Genomic DNA, 13,512 nt, shown 5'->3' with positions numbered 1-13,512 from the left:
CTAAACTCCAAGGAATTACTCCAGATTTCCACTAGTGGAACAGCACAGTTCAGTTAATTTGAGCCAAATGTAAGATATTTGGGAAATAAACCCTGAGTGTTTCTAGCCTAAGCCCCATCCAGTGCTTTCCCAGCAAGGTCCGGGCAGGCTCCGAGTGCTGACAATCGGGCTGATTGCTGTTTAAGCCTGCATTATGTTCAAAGTGATATATCAATTATGTGGCTCAAATCATATCTATTTGTTCATAAAACACACCTGGACGGGATGAATAAAGATGGGGAGGGAGAAGAAAATCTCCCTGGGTAAGGCCCCCCATACCCCCCACCACAGGGGCCAGGACACGGGGAGATTCTGGGTGCTAACAGGCAGCAGTGGGAATGGAGCCACTCAATCCTACAGCAACAAGAGCTGCTGATAAATAGCTGCTTTTTTTTTAAGGAATTTCAGATATTAATGCACTTCTGAGGGCAGGATGAAAGGCAGTTGGCATTAAAAGATGACTGATGCACTCCTCAGAGTAAGGGAGAGGCTTAGATTTATAAAAGATTTATTATAAGGATGGGGGAACTGCTGAAAAACGCTCTGTGAGCAGCAGTGGACCTCCAGGCAAGCTGGAAGCTGCATGGAGGCACTCGGGACCTGATTATTTAATTTTAATATGCAGCAGGGACAGGCTGAGAGAGTTTGGGAGTGGCTGGACCGCACACCACAGAGAAAAAGTGGAATAGGCAAAGGGAAAGGAGCTGCAATCACAAAATGTAATGAGGTTTTGGAGAGGAGGGGACACATTTGGTTGCATATTCAATATTTTCCTCACTTTCAGCTCTGAGCACGCAGCAATTGGGGTGGAAAGCACCCAAAACCATCCAAAATCCAGCAGTCAGAAACAACAAAGACCTGGCAGCAGATCCCTGATCCTGGTCACAGCCACAGGAACCCAAGCAGGCAGTGGATTGCTCTCTCTGTGACATTTCTCCTTGTCTGCAGTGATTCCATACTTCTGGGGAGCAGAGCTGTCAGGGGCCTGATTCTGGCCCCCCAGAGGGATGGAAATTCAGAATAAACTCATTGAAGGCAGTGGAGCAGCACTAATATAGTGGGAGCCTGGGAAATCCAGACGAAGCGTTTGCACTTCCTTTAATTTCTGCACAGAGGCAATCAAAACCAGGCAGCAAGGAGGGATGTGAAGCTTTGATGCAGAAGGGCATATTTAGGATTACTTTGATCTGAGTAACAGTTGAGCTCTTCTCTTCTTTTGTTGCTGGGGAGTTTTGTATCTCATTTTTTCCATTTATAATGCCGTTTTTTTCCCCTGACTTTGTCAAGGGTGATTTAGGGGCAAAGTATCCTTCCTAAATGTCAAGAGGGAAGCCCAAAGAGAAGGTCCACAACCCAGGGGCTCATTTTGCTAATCTAAGCAATATTTTCTGATCCATCTGGTTTAGTGATTTGCAGTGAAGACATATTTTGGAGCATGGGGGAAGGCACCAGTCAGCTGCTGGTGCCCCAGCTGTGGCCATACCACGGGCTGGGGCACAATTCACTTACCCTATTTTGTCTATTCTTTGCCTAGGCATGTCCTTCTGAACACTGCATGGGAGGGGATTGAGGGATCTTTGGTCTAACCCTCTGTGGCCAGACCTCGGTACACAGAGGATGACATTTGGTTTATACTAAAAGCAGCTGCTGTAATAAAGATTAAAAATCTTATTCATCAGATTATTGTCACCAGTGGCTGAGGATGGGGACTGGGTGGGATGGGAGAGGAGGGACAAGTCCCACCACACCACATCCAGCACAAGGGGGGCTGCTGGCTTGTGATGCTGTGGGCAGAAAGGAAGGGACCGGTGGGATGTTTGGACCAGGTGAGCTGTAAAAAGCAGCAGATGTTGGAGCACGAAAAAAAAATAAAATCCCTAGCTAGCAATAAAAAGCATGGTCTCTTGATCACTTTTAATGGTGTTTGTTCCAAAAATAATTGCTGCTCCTTTTCTTAAAAATGTAATTTATTCTATGGAAGGTAAAAACCAGGTTAAGACAATCAGTAAAAATCCCAGGCTGAGGATCCATGCTGGAGATGTAATGGGATAATGGCTTTTTTAAAAGGGAGTTCATGGCTGAGTGACTCCATTCTGCCAGCGCTAACTCCCTTTCTCCTCCCGTAAGGAATAGAAGGACTCTGGAGTAAATGCTGCTTTTGCATCCCTTCACATGATCCCAATTCCATTTTCATTCAATAAACTCAGTGAAATACAGTAAAATCACGTCCACAAGCTGCCGCTTTCCTGTTCTCAGAACAGCCCCTGTTACCTTCACGTGGCTCTACCCAAAACCCATGTGCTCCACCAGCAGAAACATAGTTACCCCCTGGGGACTACACATCAGACCATCACATTTTTAAGCCTGAGAACAAGGTATAATCAAACAAAGAGGTAACCTTGGAAGAGCAGGGAACACTCCAAAACTGGCCCGGGGACATCCCAACGCACACCTGACAGCCAGGACTGTGACACCCTGCTGCCCAACTCAAGCCCCACAATGCCAGGCACACAAACAACTTTGGAAAAGCAGCCAGATTCCTTTTATCCCCTTAAGATACAAACATCCATGTGAAAAAAAAAAAAAAAAATAACCAGGAACCCTCGTCCCTTCCCTGCACTTGCAGCCTTTTTAGCTAATATTTCCTAAATGGCTCTTTTCAGGCCCATGAAAGAGATGCTCATTGGCAAAATGCCTCTTCAGATGGAAATTAATGCAAAGCCTCCGAAATTACCACAATCTCCACAGGCCTAACACTGTCATGGGAATGGAGGGCCAAGCCCTGCCCTTTCCTTGCCTGTTGATGTCAATAGAAATTTGCTGCTGCTGCTGCGGGGGCAAAAAACTGAATAATAGCTGGAAAGTGGGGAAAGTTACTTGCTTTGTTTTGGGGCTTTTTGGAAAAACAGTGAAAAAATAAACCCAGAAAAGAATATATTTCCAATAGATAGCCTTCACTTTGTAAGTTTTAGTGGAACTTGGGGAGTTTTGGCCTAATTTCTCCATGATGAGCCATCTGATACTGCACTGAAATACTTGATATGATCCCAACCCCATTTCTGACGTCATCCACTGCCCAGAGACCTCCTGGGTGACTCTCAGTCTGGTCTGGTGGTGATGGCGAGACCTAATCCCTGCAACAGGCCATTGCTTTGCACCCACTTGTGTGCTCCCAAGACAGGGACAAGGATCGTTTCGACAAGGAAAAAAGCCCGAAACGAACACGTGGCATTTCCTTACCATGTTGCCTTCATCATCACCATCATCACCATCCTGGTGGGGGTCATCCAGGTGGAGCTGGTGCAGCAGCAGACCCGGAGAGGTCTTCCCATTGCAGTCCTGGTGCTCGGAGGCAGTGGTTCGTGTGCTGTGCATGCTGCTGGTCCGGTACAGGGAAGGCACCTGCAGGGTATCCTGGAGGTCGAAGGACCCTTTCGTTTCCAGCGACTCCATGCGATGAGGCAAAGAGCCATTGAAGCTGCCGGCCCGGCTGGAGTGCTCCTCATCCGAGCTCTCCCCTTCCTCCGAGCTCTCCTTGCCCTCCCCGGAGAGGAGGGACCTGCGCTCGCCGCTCTGCCCCCGGCGCTTGAGGCTGGGGGCCCGGCCGATGCTGTTCCAGCTGGAGCGGCGGCTGTTCCAGCTGCTGCTGGCACGCCAGGGACTGTGCGGGGAGCTGCGGGCGCTGGGCTGCGGGAAGGACAGGGACAGGGAAGAGCGTCAGCCCTGTGCCACCCGCCCCGTGCCAGGCTGCTGGGGCGGATGGGTGGACGGACGGCCCCACGGACGCACTGAACATCCGCAGGAGGAGGTGACGCGAGTACCGGGGACTTGAGCTCGTAGAGGGCGGGGTCCACGGAGACGCCACTGGCCCGGCGGGACTCGTAGCCCTGCGCCGCGTCCCCGAACACGGCGCTCTTGGGCATGGGCATCGGCGTGGCAGCGGTGTGGATGATGAGCGGAGGGGTCAGGCTCTTCTTCAGCTCCGGGTGGTCGCTCAAGGCCATCACTGGAAGACACAAGAGGGTTTTTAGGTGTCACACCTCAAGGGGCACATCTGCAACCCGCTCTCGGGCAGGCAAAGAGGCTGCGTGGGGATGGCTCTGCTCCGAGCACCAGGGGAATGTGGGCCAGAAAGCCCGTCTGGAGAACTGGGAGCCCATCCTTCAGCCTGGCAGGGGAACGTCAAACAGTAATGGGATCATGTGGGATCATGTGTCAATGACAGAGGAGAGCAGATGCAGAATGTCATCTGTGGCCCCTCAACCCTCAAACCAACACCCACCAGCTCTAGAAACCTCCTTTCCCATGCCCGCTCCCTCCATCCTCCTTCGCCATGCTCCTCCTGCAGTGATAGCCCAAAAGCCCAGACCTCAGGCTTGGTGGGGAAATTACAGCTCAAAAGCAATCATGTCCCTCCCTGTCTGCATCCCAAAATCCCACCCCAAGCCGCAAGCCTGCTGCAATGTCAAGCAAACCACAACTGGGATTACAGCATTCCCTCTAGGAGGGCTTTTTCCTTTCGGACACATTGTTTTCCCAGCAAAGTGAGGTTTCTGTGGAAGGGCCCATCCTCCTGGGATCATTACTCACAGGCTGGATTTGACAAGTTTTTCTTAAGTCCTCCCTCCTCTTCCAGGCTGCGGGGAAAGAGATCCCCCTCGGAATCAGACTTGGAAGCATCACCCTGGAGCAAAACAAAGGGCTTCAGCAACGAGGGTTATGGGCCACAGTGCATGGACACCCCTCTGCAAAAATGGATTCCCATCTCCAACACCACACCTACGGATCCACTGAACTTTGTACCACAATGCAACACCACCTTCCACAAAATGATGCATGCACAGGTTTATACCACAGACTAATTAACCTCCTACCAGGAAGATGGATTGCCTCTGGCTCCAAACATGGTCCCAGAAAGGGATCAGAAAAAACCAAACCATTGCTTAATTTTTGCTGCTGGAATTGTATATGGGGCAGATGTTAGGAAAGGACAGATATCCGATGAGCAATTTGTGGACAAAAGATGGCCCTACTAATCTCTCTTAATTTATACACCATGTCTTAAAACTCTCTGTGTGTGGCTCTTTCTAGTGATGGAGCAATCCAGGGTTCAGAAGGGGCACAACAGACCCCAAATTTCCTACGTGACTCATGTGCACGTGTCGATGGACGCCCCATCAGCACAGAGAGGATCCAGGTGGCAGAACCCAACTGCCGTGAGTGGCCGTTCCCCTCCCAGCTGCCACACATAACAGGAGCAGAAGTTTTGGGGATTTACACTGTATCGTTTGAGGAGTTTAAATTCTGCCCTATCATTTCGAACGTCGGGGGTTGAGCGAGAGCTGCCTGCTCTGACAGGTGCCCATCCTCGGGCAGAGAGAGAGGATGTTTACCAGTGCTCACAGCGTGGTGCCCGGGCTCTCACTCGGTCTTGTGGCACAGACCCGATCAGGGATGTCCCTGTGTGTCACCCTGATTCTGTCCATTGGCACTGCAGAAAGGCACTTAGGGTGTGGTATAGTCAGGATACACCCAACGGGCAGTGGTGCTCGCCAGAACGATCGATATCCATCCAAAAAGAGGAGGATTCACAGCTGAAACCACTGCTCTGGCAAAGGGCACCAAGCCCTGTCACAATGGAGGAGAGGTGGGAAGAGAGGGAAGATGCTGGGATGGGAGAAGCCAAGCAGACCCTCACTTTAGCTGTGAGAGCCCAGGAGCCCCAGAAAACCCCACCAAGGCTAAGCTGCGTCCCCAGGAGCCCTGGCCAGCGCTGCTGAGGTTTGGTGCTCGGGTACCTGTTGACTGAAAAATCCCAGAAGGACCCCAGCGTGGGACAGGAGGAAGAGATGGATCCAACACAAGTCAGTGCCCTGCACCTCATTGTTAGGCAAAACCCCAGAAGGCTGAGCCCCAGTACTGCCTCCCTATTTAGTGGGGTCACTAAACTGTTAAAGATATTTCTTCCAGGCAGACTGGACACTCAGACACATTTTCAAGGCAAAAGAGAGTGTGACGTGAAGTGTTGGCTCAAAACTTCCCGTCCTGACAATCCAGAACTTCTGTGCTATTCAGGGAAGCTCATCCTGCAGGATGCAGTCTGAGAAGGTCAGGAATGCACCTTGCAAGGGGGAGCAGTAAAGCCAGGCTGGCTTGAGCTTTGCTGGAGTCAGACCTGTGTCTGTATGAACAGGGGCTCCAGCTGGCTCCAGGTATGTTCCCCCGGAGGCTCCCGGCTCAGCCTGTCAGTGAGCCTGCCAGGAATTACTCAGTCTCCCTAATGGGTTATTAAAAAGAAATAAATAATGGGAAGAATTTTACGTGATTTGTATTCCTGGAGTGCTCTTTAAGAGCCTAAAGGAAAGTTTTAAGGGGGCACAATGAGATGTGCGCTGAGATGGAAAAGCAGAGCTACATGGGGACTGCCCACCCCCTTCCCCAGCACCAAACCCCACGTCTGGAGGACAGTGAACATCCCCTCCCAAACACCACGTGCCAGACTCAGTATGGTGCAGGCAAACATCTCACAGCCGTGACTGCTGCCCGTTACCTGTTCTTGCACTCCCAGTTTGCCTTTCTGGATAGAAAAGGGGTTAGGAGAGAACAGGGAGTTAAAATCCTTTTGGGAAACGAGGGTACGTCAAGATGGACCAGGTACAACAGCTAAACCAGCCTGTACCGAAGGGGATCGATACACTGGGATACAAGGGGGAAGGGCTTCTGGGCTGAGGGAAAAGTCAGGCTTCTTGGAAAGGACAGAAAGGGAAGGGAGTGGTAAAGAGAAATAGGAGGTTGGCAGAAGGGTAAGGTTTGGGGTGTGCTGCACTTTGGAGATCCATGGCTTCCTCAGACCTGGACGGGACCATTTCACATCCTGGCTGCGCTGTAATGTGGCATCTCGTTGGCAATCCCAGCATTCCAACCAGCCTTTCTGGACATACCACGGTGCAGCTGCTGCCGTCCTACCCTGTCCTGCAGAGCACAGGGCTCCCACACACACGTGTCCACAAACAGGCTTGATTCCAGGTCCCTTCACTCCTGGTCATCCTCCTCCACCTGCGTGAGGGAGCCTCAGCAGGCACACTCAGCAATCAGCATCACCATCCACACGCCTAGGGAGGTCCCCAGGATGTGACTGTGCCATGGAGAGGCTGTCACAGCCCCGTGGGGAGCCTTTCCCAGGGCAGGCATCTAGAAAGGGGTCAGCAAGAGCTGTGGCTGGAGCCACATCAGCTACTCCAAAGCACCCACCTTAATTTATCTGGCTCCCTCAGAGAAGGAAGGGACTTAAAATCAGGGCTGACTCGACAATGAGGGTGACAAAAAAAGGAAAGAAAAAGAAAAAACACTCCCAAAACACCCAAAAAAACCCCAAAAGGATGACAGCTACTACAATGAGAACAGCACCACGGTGTGTGACCAGGCACCACGAGAGAGACAACCACGGTGGCAGTGGGATGTGCTGTACATACCCCCGACGAGTCGACAGGCAGCTGAATACAGCTTAACTGCCCACTCGCATCTTCTCGCTTGGAGATCTCCTGAAGGAGAAACGGGGGGAGGGAGGGGGGAGGAAGGGGAAGGCGGGGTTCAATTTTCACAGTTTCAACAGCAGGACTGAATGGGGAATCAAAAAACACACGAGAAGAGGCAGGGAAGGAGGGGGGAAGGGGGAGAAGGGCAGTGTGTGGCCACGATAGAGTGCCAGGCTGGGACACCTGCCCCGTTCCACTCAGCGCAGGGAAGGAGGGGAAGATCTAAGGTGAAGCAAAGCCCTTTGTAGGGACCAGCCTTACCTTTAAATTAAGTGTTTCGATCAGAGCTTGCTTCAGCTCCTAAGTGATAATTGTGCTAATGAAACACCAGCTAATTATTGAAAACATGATTATTTTTTTTTTTGCAGCTCTATAATAGCATCTTTATTTATTACGCCTTCATTAGGCAGCAACGGAGGCTTTTAATGAATGTTTGATTAACACAATATCAGTGCTCTTGCAGCCAGGTGAAATACCTAATTTAAGGAGAGACACACAATCTGCTGTGAGTTCAGATCCCTCCACAGCCCTGCTAGTGGAGACACCCATTTAAATCAGCACTTTAAAACAGGGGTCTGCAGGCAGGGGGGCACAGCCCCATCCTGGGGAGCTTTGCCACACCAGCGGCCCCAACATCATTTCACAGCGCCAAAAGTCAGCCTTTCCCTGCCCACTTGGAAAGCACACACGGTTTTTCACATTGCTGTGTTTCCCTTTCCTCAGGGGCAGCTCTCTCACTATTCCTCACTTTTCAGCAGTGCATCTGTGCCTGGTCCCATCCCATGGGGCCAGAGGAGGTCAAATGCTGCAGCAGGAGGGCACAGATTGTCCTACCAGCTTAATTTCTTGCCTGGGCTGGGAGGAAGATTTTAAGAAGGACTTGCCAGCAGAGCGATGGACACTTAAAGTCTTTGCTTGTAACAGAGAGAGACATGGAAAAGCCATTGAAAGAGAAAAGATGGAAACACTTTTCCTTTCACAAGGAAAATCCCACTAAAACCAATAGGAATGCAATAGGCAAGGGGTGCAAGAAAAAACACCATCCAAAATCTCTACTGTGGGAGAAGGGACTGTTCCCTCTGGTGGAAGCCCTGAAGAAGTCAACATCCATATTTCTCCAAGGATGCTGCCTCTAGAATGCAGGTAAATGTCCTGCGGGGAAAAGGAGAGGCTGGAGGACCTGGGGTGCAGGGAGGGAGGGAGGCACAAAGAAGGGGAAGGAACAAACCCATGAGTGAGAACAGACAGGGATACTGGGATACAAACTGGGAGGATTACCAATGGAAGAATAAGCTTTGGAGATAATACTATTAGGAAGTCCCTTGGGAGAGGAGCTTATGCCCAACTAAGAGAAGTCACTCCTTGCCTCAGAGAGAAGTCTCTAAGGCAGGGACCTGAGAGGTCAGGCAGCAATTTCCAATTAGCAGCTTGATCAAACAGAGCCCCCTGCTCACCTTCCCTGCCCCAACATGAGGTTCCAGTTAAATCAGGAAATGTGTGGTCAAAAACAACGACGTGGCATAAAGTCCTGCATGTGCCTCTTGCAGGAGAGAAGCAGGTTACCAAATTAAAGGAAAAGAGGGGGGGAAAAAAAAGGAACTCAACCCTGCAAAATATATTGTTCCATATTTAAAGTTTGGAGCAGGTCCTTTTAGTTTCTCAACTGCTTATATACATCTGCTGCCTGGCAACTGGGGCTGCAAAGCCATGCACTAAAATTAACGAGGTGCTTGCGGATTGAGGAAAGGCACTCAAGGACCAGGGAGATAAAGGCAGCAGCCCTGGGATTGCGTTTCAGCCCAGAAATCTGAAGGAGAATGGAAAAACAAAAAAAACCCACCCAAACCCAACATAGAAGAGTCAAGTACAATCACGGGAGGGAGACGCCGGGGTTTGTTTACAGCGAGAGATGATCTCTCTATTAATTCTGCTTAGGAGAGGATCCTGTGTGTGCTGGCTTGCAAAAACCAGAACGTGATCTGTTCGCAAAGCTACACACCAGCAAAGCTGAACAAACATAAACCAGCAAGGCCAGAGCTGGCTCCTGACCTCCAGAGACGTTTGCTCCCCGCCTGCTGTGGGAAACTTGGGTTGAGCTGAGGGACCTCTTGGTCCCATCACACTCTACTGGAAGAATGTGGAGAACTCAGAATAACAAGGATGTGGAAGGAAGAATATTATTAAAAAGCCATCATCAAAGCCTGAGATTTAAAATAGCACTGTAATCAGAGTCACAAATTAGAAAAATAAGGTGCAAGTTAGTTAAAATTGGCATGGCTAGGCAGGACTGGCAGAGACAGTTCGGAGGCTGCACTGGATCCTGGTCCCTGTAGTCACCTCAATACTGGTGTGGGCATCACTGCCTTCAGGCTGTCTCAGTGCTTTCCCAAATTAGAAGTTACTCCCTGATTTATGCAGCACCTAAAGCACATTTGCAGCTCACACAGATATCAGGGAGCTGGCTTGGACCAGCCCGGCACTGCGCTGGCAGAGGAGCCGCAGGGGCAGGCGATGGGGCAGCCCTGCTGCAGAAAACGGCCAAAAGCAAATCTGGGGAGTGCTGCAGGCAGTTCCCTGGCTCCAGGGTAGACACACTCTCAGGGGCATGGTTAGTGGAATAAAATCACAGCACATGAAAGCCAGTCCCTGAATTTAGAGGGAGTTGCACCATGGCACAGCTGGCCATAAAGCGAGCGCAGGATAAACTGCTGCCCAGGGAAGAGGCATGTGGCAGAGGCGGAGCACAGGAATGCTCTAGCATGGAAAACCAGGCTGAGCCAAGGAGCAGAGGTGTCAGCCTCCCTCAAGGGCCAGGGGCTGGCAAAAGAGCTGCTGTGTTTAAAGGCTGAGTCCCTTCCTCTGCACAGCGGGTGCAGCAGGTGATGTCCTGCTTTGGTGACCTTCAGAGAATCAATTTGCCAGACAGAAATAAGGTTGGGTTTCAAAGCTGTCACCACGAGCAGACAAGGAGCTTTGTACCTCTTCTCACTCAGGCAAGGGAACATTTTGCCGTTTGGGAGAACCTGGCAGTGATCTTCCCTTCGGCTGAGTGGTGGTAGGGGATTTACAGACAGAAACAGCTACAACAATAACAGTTAAAAAAAGAAAAGCACCAACATGGAGAGAGACGATACAAGAAAAAAAAATATTTCTTCTTGCTATCTCCTGGGATGACTCCATTAATTTAACTCCAAACTCTGCTCCAAAAATAGTAATGATAATAAAAACAGTTCTGTTCATAGGGTGGTAGGATATTATAATACACATGCAACAAATCTTAAATAATATTTAGTCACCCCAGAATGCTAATAAAAATCAGTAGAAGGCACAGCCTATATGAGCAGAACCCAGTGAGGAGTTTTAGTTTATATTTACCTCTCCAACCAACCCCCTGGGCAGGGTGTAAGGGTCCCCTCCCATTAAGGATGTTCTTGAACAGTCAGACAATTTTTGCAGGGAGGGGGTGGGCACCGCAGGTCTCCCACTCTGAGGGGGACTAGGTGACATGCTCACTCACTCCACTGGACAGTTGGATCAGCAGGAGGGTGAAAAAGAGGTTGAGTTCAAACCTAAGTGTCCCCCAAAGCCTCCAGCAATCCAGGATGTCTCATGGAAGCTCCCAGCCCAAGGCAGCGGATGGCAGAGACCAGAAATCATGTACTTTAAAATATGCAGAGCATTGCAGGGCTGGAAACGGGAAGAGCTCCATGAATGCATACCATGAAAAAAGATAATCGTGTCACTAATCTCTTACCAGCCTGCGTAAGTTTTCAGGAGGGGCCTTTAATCTGGCTGACAAACGTGGTGAAAACTGTTTCAAAGAGACTGTCATAGCAGCGATCCCATCCGCAGTGCCTGACTCACTGCTCAATTCCCACTCCTGCATTAATGCTAACAATGCTTTTCATTTAAGCCCTTCATTTAGAGGGTTTGCTGTATTAAATTGCACCGTGGCTACAGAAAAGGAAAAGAATTAAAAAAACAGAAAGAAGACCTAATATTTTACCCCACTTTTTTTCCCCGTACCACTCTTTTCAAGGTATTGCTGTCCATCTCAGAAATCAAATTCCAGGATCTGGAGGCCCTGAAACTTTGGAAGAAGGCAAAGGCATGAGTGTGAGGACATTACCTCTGTCTGGAACCCCTCTACCAGGATGGCCACCAGCAGATTAAAGAGAACATAATTCCCAAACGTCATGAGAGCGATGAAGTAGAGAGCAGCCCAGGACGAGGTGGATGCCATGCCATTGTAAAGGACCTTGTTCCAGTCTTCCTGGGTCAGAATCTGCAGAGGAAGGGTGTCAGAAATATGGAGATGCCGGAATATGACATGCTGGATATCCATGCTCTGGACAGGCCAGACAAGCACCCCATTTCTGGGGTATCCACTGTAGCTGTAATTAACCACAGGAATATAAATCCAGCCCAAGTCATTTTGTGAGCCAGAGAAGAAAGAGGACCAAGAGACTGTGATTCCCAAGCTACTGGTTAGGACTCTGTGCAAACTGCCCCCACTCGCCCCCGCACCCAAGGACAGGCCCAGCCATGAGGGAGTGCAACGTTGCATTAGTCAGACCTTTCCTTTGGTCAGCCGCAACAACTCGAAGTCCTTCACAGATCCCAGGGTTACAGAGCCCAGAGCTGCACATATCAACCAAAAAACTGCACATATCAACTACAGGCTTAAAATAGATTCCATTATTTGTTAAAATATCACTGCAAACGGTCCTATCTCCCTCTCTACATCCTCACCTGCTACACTTACTTTCACCCACCCAGCCCATACCCTGCAAATGCAAGACCCTCCTGCCTCAGCAGCCCCTCCTCATCAACTTTCAGATTTAGTCAGAAAAACAGTCCGAAAGTCCCCGTGTGTTTCACTTGTGGTTTTGGGTCGCCCTCTTTCCATGGCAAGGAGCTTCACTAAGCTCTGCCAGATGCTTTGGAAAACAACCCCAGCCTCTTTGCAACCCCAAAACGCCCATCAGCTGTGGCATTTTCCATTTTGTACCTGGAAAACAGTGACTATGGCCCAGAGCAAGGAGTCGAAGTTCTTCCTGTCGGGCAGTGTGTCGCCATCCCGCTCCGACGCGAACTTACAGCCGAAGAGGTGCATCCCCAGGATGCTGCACAGGATGGGAAGCAGGGACTCAACAAAGGGACCATGATACAAACCACTAAGGATACAGCAGAGCTGACTGTCTCCTGATTTCACCTGGGCAATTCCTTTTTTTTTTTTTTAAAAGATGAATCCTTTGTTCGCTGAAAAACATGCCTTGAGATCACGCAAACCAGTTGTGAATTTAGGTCAAATCTGTCAAGGAGTTTCAACCAAAAAGTATGTCTGCTCCTTCTTTTTCTTCTGCTTCTTTTTTTTTTAAGTCAAAACATTGCCTTTCAACATTTTCTAAACAAAATGTTTTGACTTTCTGTTTTGCAATGACACATTTTCAGCAAAATATGCTTCAATTGAATTAGGAAGACAAAAAGGGTTTCTGTGAAATGCCTGAATAAGACATATCAGGGGACTTGAAGCGGCTTTTTCGATTTTGACAAGAGAACAGAATACCCTTCATTATAGATAGATACTAAAAGAATAATCTGCTTTTCCCTGCTCTCTGCTAGTAACCTGAATAATCAAATTATTTACAGCTCCACTGAGCACCACGGCTGCAAATGGCAGCTTTGGAGTGAAAAGTCTCGCTGGAAGAAGGGACATTATTTCATGGAAGAGACGGGCTTTCTTCAGCCTTCTCAGTGCCTGGATTGCTGGAACACCATAGCTGGCTGTAGAAGGAGACAGGCTCTTCTCAAGATCTAGACCAAAATCTAAAAATACCAGGCTATGCCAAGCCTATTTCTAACAATTCCACTTCTCAGAAGAAGAGGTCATGTGAGAGCACAAGCACCACCACATCTGACTTCTTTGTAGGAACAT

The 13,512-nt window shown here is 49.5% G+C and overlaps 1 protein-coding gene across 19 annotated transcripts in view; it reads right to left on the bottom strand.

The window, feature by feature from the left end:
* Nucleotides 1–13,512, bottom strand: part of CACNA1G (calcium voltage-gated channel subunit alpha1 G) — a 145,871-nt gene that overhangs the window by 52,715 nt on the left and 79,644 nt on the right. For 9 of the 19 annotated variants that reach the window (XM_027691374.1, XM_027691388.1, XM_027691389.1 and 6 more), the window contains exons 13-19: nucleotides 12,586–12,700; nucleotides 11,704–11,859; nucleotides 7,512–7,580; nucleotides 6,590–6,616; nucleotides 4,630–4,723; nucleotides 3,861–4,045; nucleotides 3,280–3,726 (exon numbers count right to left, since the gene is read on the bottom strand). In XM_027691374.1, coding sequence (XP_027547175.1) covers nucleotides 3,280–3,726; nucleotides 3,861–4,045; nucleotides 4,630–4,723; nucleotides 6,590–6,616; nucleotides 7,512–7,580; nucleotides 11,704–11,859; nucleotides 12,586–12,700 — 1,093 coding nt within the window. The remainder of the gene's footprint in view (nucleotides 1–3,279; nucleotides 3,727–3,860; nucleotides 4,046–4,629; nucleotides 4,724–6,589; nucleotides 6,617–7,511; nucleotides 7,581–11,703; nucleotides 11,860–12,585; nucleotides 12,701–13,512) is intronic. The other 10 variants (XM_027691381.1, XM_027691377.1, XM_027691384.1 and 7 more) reach the window with 3 other exon arrangements.

Source organism: Neopelma chrysocephalum, unplaced genomic scaffold (genome assembly GCF_003984885.1).
Source record: "Neopelma chrysocephalum unplaced genomic scaffold, ASM398488v2 Primary Assembly neopelma1_84, whole genome shotgun sequence".
Taxonomy (NCBI): domain Eukaryota; kingdom Metazoa; phylum Chordata; class Aves; order Passeriformes; family Pipridae; genus Neopelma; species Neopelma chrysocephalum.
This window is presented reverse-complemented; position numbering and strand designations above follow the sequence as displayed.